Source organism: Myzus persicae, unplaced genomic scaffold (genome assembly GCF_001856785.1).
Source record: "Myzus persicae strain clone G006 unplaced genomic scaffold, MPER_G0061.0, whole genome shotgun sequence".
Classification (NCBI taxonomy): Eukaryota; Metazoa; Arthropoda; class Insecta; order Hemiptera; family Aphididae; genus Myzus; species Myzus persicae.
Genome location: NW_019100893.1, coordinates 1 through 7530, shown reverse-complemented (window position 1 = coordinate 7530; position 7530 = coordinate 1). Strand labels below are relative to the sequence as shown.

The following is a 7530-nucleotide window of genomic DNA, read 5'->3' as shown; positions in this document are numbered from 1 at the left end:
CGTAGTAATTGGATTTGAAATAAAGTTGATGATAAATTTTACATTCTAGTATTTTGAAAACATAAACGAACATTCCACAACTTCCAAATCTTAACGTACTTGTCCTCAGCCCCGCCCATCTAAAATTTCACAATTTTTATTTATTCGGATGATTAGTACCTGTGTCATACCTAAGAATTCCAAGGACTATATAGTTTGGGAATTCCTACGAAAAAGGACTCCAGAAACAATTTTCTATGCGTTGGGATGGGGACACGTTTCTCCAGCCCCACCCATGACTATTATTATTATTATTTCGTATGGCTTAGATATAACATTCACAGTTTAACATAATAAAATTCACGTAGTATAAAATAGGTACAAGTATTAAAATAGATTAATAAATAAAATATAAAATATAAAAGATAGCTGATTGATAACAAATTATATAGGTAATACATATATAGGTCTTTATTTAAATCTTTATGTCCAGGGAGTTTAGCCATTGCACTGCATCTGTTGTGGCTTTGTGTAATTCTTTCATTCCTCCTTGGAATCGACGAATAGTACATTCATCAGTAATGTGTGTAGCAGTTTGCTTTCTGTGTCCGCAATTACATCCTGGCGAGTCCCTTAGTCCCCATTTGTGGAGCATGTGTCCTGTTCTTCCGTGTCCCGTTCGAAGTCTATTTAATGCTACCCAATCTCTTCTCGGGAGGTCAGAGCCCGGAACTCCTTCTGTTGGGTTATTGATTAGGTTGAGTTTGTCAGGGTTATTGTTTTTTCATTCATTATTCCATTCTGTGTTTATATTGAATTTTCCTGATATTAATTTTTGGGCAAGCCTCCAAGTAGGTTTTCTTGATTTTAGCCTTATGTTAGGTCCAGTGTTTATGTCGTTTTGAATTTTGAGCATTGTATTCGAGAAGCATTTATTCCACTCTCGTATTAGTGAATTGTATCGTTGTAGGTGTGGTGGACATAAGTTACTGAGTACAGGCAGCCAATCTATGGGGGTAGATTTAACCGCTCCAGTGATAATTCTCATAGCAGAGTTGAGTTGGGTATCTACTTTATTTGTGTGGGCACTTTGTAACCATACTGGTGAGCAATAATCAGCTACCGATCGTGTAAGTGCTACTGTTGATATTCTGAGGGTATTGCTATCTGCTCCCCATTCTGAGTTTGCTAGTTTTTGGATGATATTGTTCCTTGTTTTCAGTTTTGCAGCAGTCTTTGTCAGGTGTTCCTTGTAGGTGAGGGTTCTATCCAAGGTTACCCCAAGATATTTGGGGAAACGGCTATTTTTAATCACCTGTCCATCAAAAATTACGTCGATTTGGTGATTGGCCATTTTATTGCAAAGGTGGAACAAGGTTACCTCTGTTTTCATTGGATTTGGTTTTAATCTCCAGCGTTTGAAATAATGGTTTAAGGATTCTAGGTCTTTATTTAGGGTTGTCTCACACAGGTCAAATGTTTTTGCTTGTGCTACCAATGCTATGTCATCAGCGTATATATATTTACCAGAGTCTGTAGGTGGTATATCATAAGTGTAGAGGTTGAATAACAGCGGTGCCAGCACTGAGCCTTGAGGGAGTCCATTGTTCAAAGTTTTTTGTTTGCTTTCAGCATCATCAATGATCACTTTGAATAGTCTGTTGCTTAGCATGTTGTTTAGTAATTTACCTAGAGTTTGACATGGTATAATTCGTAGAAATTTAGTAATCAGTCCTTCTCGCCATACAGTGTCATAGGCTGCTGTCAGATCGATGAATGCTGTTGCGGTTTTGAGCTGTTTTTCAAATCCATTCTCAATTCGGGTGGTTAATGCAAGAACCTGGTCGCAACAATTTCTTCCTGATCTAAAACCCGCCTGTTCTATAGGGATGACCTGATTTATTGTGTCAGAGATACGATTGAAGACAAGACGTTCAAGCAGCTTATAACTGACGCTAAGCAGGGCAATTGGTCGGTAGCTTTGTACTTCATTGCTTGGCTTGCCTGGCTTAAGTATAGCTAAAATTTTAGTTTTCTTGAAATACCTTGGGAGTTTGTTGCTACCTATGATGTCTGAGTAAAATTTTGAGAGCCATATTCTAACTTTAGGACCACTATGTTTTAAGAATTCTGGGTATATGTCATCAAAGCCAGCTGCTTTTCCAGATTTCATGCATTTGATTGCAGTTGTAATTTCGGTGTCAGTAAAGTCTCTCGCAAAAGTAGATTTTGGTTCAGCATTACGCTTGCTTTCCCTTAGTTCAATTTTAACTTTTGTTCTATACTTGTTATCTATTTTTGCCCTGGAGAGTTCAATTATTCGATTAGCAAATGCATTTGGCTTAATTTCGGTATTATGTTTTTTTCGTTTGTTATTGGGATCGACCATTATATGGGACCTACCCATGACTAATTATAAGTGTTCAGCAATTTATTTTTATATAGGTACTAACTACTAAGTCAATATCTTAAATTTATTCCATTTCGAAGTACCTGTTTAAAGATTTGAATTTTATTATTTTTCCTTGTGGAGAATTTTTTGGATACATATAATATATTCGTTTAACTTTGAAATGGATACCGAATTTATCTTACGCTATATTTACGATTTACAGACGGTTGGCCAATTTTAATGTGTTAAAGCAGTCAATCCTGGAAAAAATCTTTAATTTGTGTTGTGGCACTTTTTGCTGATTATTGATTTACCCACAAAAAGTAACAATTATTTTAATTTTAAGATAGGTATAGAAGTATCCATCAAAATTATATTCTTTTTAAACAAGTTTTTATTCTGAATAACTTTTTTCTCTTTAATTCTCCATGTTTTTTACATATTATTGAAATATTATAAATTTTAAATTTTTATGTACATAAGTAAGTGAGGGTTTAATGTAACATTTTCGTTTTTTAAAACACTTATTTTTTGAGCAAGATCGTTATGAAGTTCCCAAATATGGTTTCGTGATCTGTATACATATGTTACATAATGACCTCCAGATACAAAATCAACAATGCCTGCCAGAAAAAAACCTGAAATTATAAAATTATAGTATATAAAAAAATATATATATTAATAAAAGAAAAGTATATTTTAGTTACTTTGTATTTAATTTTTTTGGAATATGCTGAAGTTGTATCGGTGTAGTAAAAAAATCAGTCTCGATAAATATATGTTCACCCAATACTCTTGATGAGATTTTAATATCTCCGCATTTTGAACACTTTGAATTTCGGTTCTCTGTGTATACATTTAATAATGTTTGTAATTGTATAATATCACTGTTGGACGGTAAAATTATAGTTGGCGATGGTCTTGTGATATATCCACATTTATTACAAGAAATACATTCTGTGGCACTTGGTTCATCTTTCAAATAACTTTGAATTATTTTTGTTACATTACATTCCGAATTAATAGTTTGTACTTTTGGGTAGATCTCTGATTTATTAAAATGCATTAGTAACAAGTCTACTCTTCTTCTATAAATAATTTTGTTTGGTCCTTGAATTGCCAGGTCTTTTGAAAATTGTAAGAAGAGGTTTTCACAATCATTGACATACTGCTTATATGAATTGTTGTCATTATACTCCACGGCTATTGCAACTACAATTGCGTCAAATGCACATGTATTGGTAACCATATAAACATCCTTTTTGATTTTGCACTGATTGGAAATGTTTCCATTGAGCAATAATGTCTTTTTATGCCACCTCATTCTTGAACTATTCAAAACTCGGTCGATGTCTTGACATGGTTTGGTATACTTAGTTGGTCTGGTAATTTTATTTTTTATTTTTTTCAAATGGTCCATTTGGTATGTTTTTTAAGCCCATCCAACTCTCTTCTTCTTTTAATGTGTCAATGGAGTCACAGGACAGTGACGAGGATGTACTGTACGGGCTCATTTTATCACATATTAAATTATGTTCCTCAATGTTGTCATCGAAATCATTTTGTCCCAACTTCATGATTTGATCATCACCAAAATCCATCCAACTATCAGGTTGTATAGTGTTAACGCTGTCTAATGAACACGACGAAGATCTTCTTTCCCAATTTATTTTGATACGCTTTGTGTACTCATAGTTGTCATCTAGTTCTTTTTTTGGGGATTTAGGAAATAATTGTTCACTTCTTGTTATCGTCATTGAACTTTTTAAATTATTTAAATGTGTAATTACAAAACGATCCGCTGTCATTGGTTTGAAATCATGCCTTAAAATTTTGTTTTTAAGTTCAGAAAAATCACCTTCTACTGATGCTGAAGTCGCTGTAGAGTAAGGAGATTTGAAATATTCTGACATGACATTTGACCATAACGGAAACTGTCTGGAAATACGTAATATATTTTTACGAAATTCAGGATGAAAATATGCGTTTAAATCATCACTTTGTACTAATGATTTTGAAGAGCTTTTTGCTCCAATATCGTTTAAAAAATCATTGATATATAAACTTAAACTCTGATCAATGTTTACTTCTTGTTCAATAAAATTTTTAATTTCAGAAAACTCTTCATCTGAAGTTTTTAGATTTGGGATTTCAGTAACCCCTAAGGAAAATGAATAAATAAACTATTGAAACAAATTTAATACCTATAAAACAATTATCATACAATATATCATACAAATGTTGAAATATGGTATAATTGTTGCAAGGTTCAAATTAAAAATTAGGAATAAACAATAATTTATAATTTCAAGAACATACCTTTTATTTTACTCAGTAATTTCTTTTTTGAAACTTCAGATGGGCAATCAGTCTCAATTGATTCCGTTAGTTTTTCACAGTATCGACTCATAGACAAAGTTAAAATATCCATTAAAATTGTCTTAAAACTTTCCAAAGTCTTAGAATTTATCAATAAAATAATACACCTGTAATTATAAATTATTAAAAACGTTTATTTTTTGTTGATATGTATTATTTGAAATTCAGTTATGTACCTGACATAAAACTCTTTTAAATGAGTATTTCCAATTCCCTTCCAACATTTCCATCGATTAAAAAAGCTGAATGTTATTCTGTTCTTGCTAATGAAACAATGGATATATGTGGAACAGAACACATGTCTATATGTATAAGATATACTTTTAATGAAAATGGATTAACAACTATGAGAGAAGATTTTCTGGGATTTATAGCTCTTAATAAATTAGATGCAGAAAGTATTTCAAATTCCATTATTGAGTCTTTGCTTAATTGGGGCTTAGATTTAAATAAATTAATTGGTCAAGGCTATGATGGAGACAGTACTATGTCTGGCCATATTAGTGGGGTTCAAAAACGAATTCAAGATAGGTATAATAAAGCAATATCAGCAATATCAGTTCATTGCCGGATATCATCCAGTACGGACGTCGTTTAGTGCGGTCCTACTCTATATGTAATCTCGGTATAAAGGTTATTATAATGTCTACGGAGTGTGCAAAGTGCAGTGAGATTTTTACTCACAGTGAAGACTTGTTAGAATGTTGTAATTGCAAAAACAATTTACATTTTTATTGTGCTGGTGTCACTGAAAGTAGTTTTAAAAAGATGTCACAAAACACTAAAACTAGATTTTCCTGTCAGACTTGTCGAGTCCCAAGCCAAAAATCTGACAAAGTAATTTCAAAAAAACCGGAGGAAAGGATGGAAGAGCTTATTAAGTCAGTTTCTTTTATGAGTTCACAATTTGATGAATTCAACAAAAAACTGGACGCGGCTTTACTGGAAATGAATCACCTACGAACAGAAAATAATAAATTAAAAATTGAAAATACTAGATTAGCAAACGATATACTAGATATAAAACAAAAACTTGATACATTTGAACAAGCGAACATGGGTATCGGTATTGAAATAACGGGCATACCAAAAATGGAAAATGAAAACTGTATTAATACAGTTAAAAAAATTGCTGAAAAATTAAATATTTCTATAACTGTAACAGAAGCTTCAAGATTAAACTCAACTAATAACAAACCGTCAATAATAATTGCAAAACTAGAAACTTCGGAAATGAGAAAAAACCTAATAAAAATAAATAAACTACAGAAACTAAATGCAAACATGCTATCAGAAAATTGGAATAAAGAAAATAAAATCTACATCAATGAACGTTTGACGAAAGAAAAACGTATACTTTACTCAAAAACAAGGGCTGCTGGTAAAGAACGCAACTACAAATTTATATGGATTTCAAATGCAGTTATCTTAATAAGAAAGGATGAAAACTCTAAAATAACTCGAATAAGATCAATCAACGACATTGAACGCATGTAACTACTAACTTCAAAACCACGTAAGTCTAATACCTCTTCCAACTTTCCATTCTTACCTATGTTATATTATATACAAACATTTCCTCAATACAATCGTATAGTATTCAAACATAAATCGCTAAATTATATTTTAATCTTACTAACGATGATATCATATTATAACATCCAATATTACTATTCTTTATTAGTTTTGTTAAATATTGCCAATTATTTATATATTTGTTATGTACCTATTAATTTTAATTACTTTAATCTCATAAATTCTGTCATTGTTAAAAACAAACTGAATCATTGTTATGTCACAGTTATTATTCTATACATTTCTAATAGTAGCTATAAGTTTTTATCTAAAAATGCTGTGCTTAATTCGTTAATGAGAATCCTAATCTGTTGCAATATGATTTTAATAATATTATTATGGCCTCTTATATTAATTCATAATTATACACCTCTCCATATACCTTTATTAAAATGTCTACTTTAATGTTTTGTGAAAATTTAATATTACCAGATATAAATGAAATAAAAACAAACATATGCAATATCGATAAGTTAAACTCAATCATTAGCAATAATAACGTGTGTAATATGATTGCAATTAACATTTGTAGCATTCAAAAGCATTTTGATGAATTGTGTATAATATTAGATAACACATCTATACAATTTGACATAATAATTCTGGTTGAAGCTTGGTTAGGTAGGGATAATATAATCAGTGAAAATTATCAATTACCAAACTATTCCGTATGCTACACTAGATTTAATAAAAACCAAAATGACGGTATTATGGTTTTTATAAAAAACCAATTAACTATGATCTCTACTTTAGAATTACAAACAAAATCGCAAACTGTACTGGAAATCCAAGTTAAAAAATGGTGTACTAGTTTTTTAATTTACACAATATACAGATCTCCTAATAATGACGTAGAATTATTCTTAAATGAATTACAATACACCGTTCTAGAAAAAGCCAAACAAATAAATGCTGACTTTAAGATATTGATAGGTGATATAAACTTAGATATATTACGTACTTCAACAATCTCAAATAAATACCTTGATCTCTTGGCTGAATTTGGATACTATAAATTGATTAATACTATCACTAGACAAGCTTCAAACTCATGCCTCGACCATATATTTATGAAAAGTAACACAATTAAATATGTAAAACCAATAGTCAGTCAAATAACTATAACTGATCACTATCCAATACTTCTTAGTATTGGAAATCTTATAAGCAATAGAAAAAATACACCACACCCACTCACAATCACT

At 31.1% G+C, this 7530-nt stretch overlaps 1 protein-coding gene across 1 annotated transcript; it reads left to right on the top strand.

Annotated features, from left to right (window-relative positions):
* The first annotated feature begins 5518 nt into the window (after positions 1 to 5518).
* LOC111026649 lies at positions 5519 to 6247 on the top strand. The gene is made up of 2 exons (XM_022304769.1): positions 5519 to 5816; positions 5916 to 6247. The coding sequence occupies exons 1-2, from the start codon at positions 5519 to 5521 to the stop codon at positions 6245 to 6247; spliced, it is 630 nt and encodes a 209-aa protein (XP_022160461.1).
* Positions 6248 to 7530: the final 1283 nt, after the last annotated feature.

Coding starts and splice junctions, on each gene's coding strand:
- LOC111026649 (XM_022304769.1), top strand. CDS start 5,519: ATGTCACAAAACACTAAAACTAGATTTTCCTGTCAGACTTGTCGAGTC. Junction 5,817..5,915: donor ACAAGCGAACATGGGTATCG/GTATTGAAATAA, acceptor TAACTGTAACAG/AAGCTTCAAGATTAAACTCA.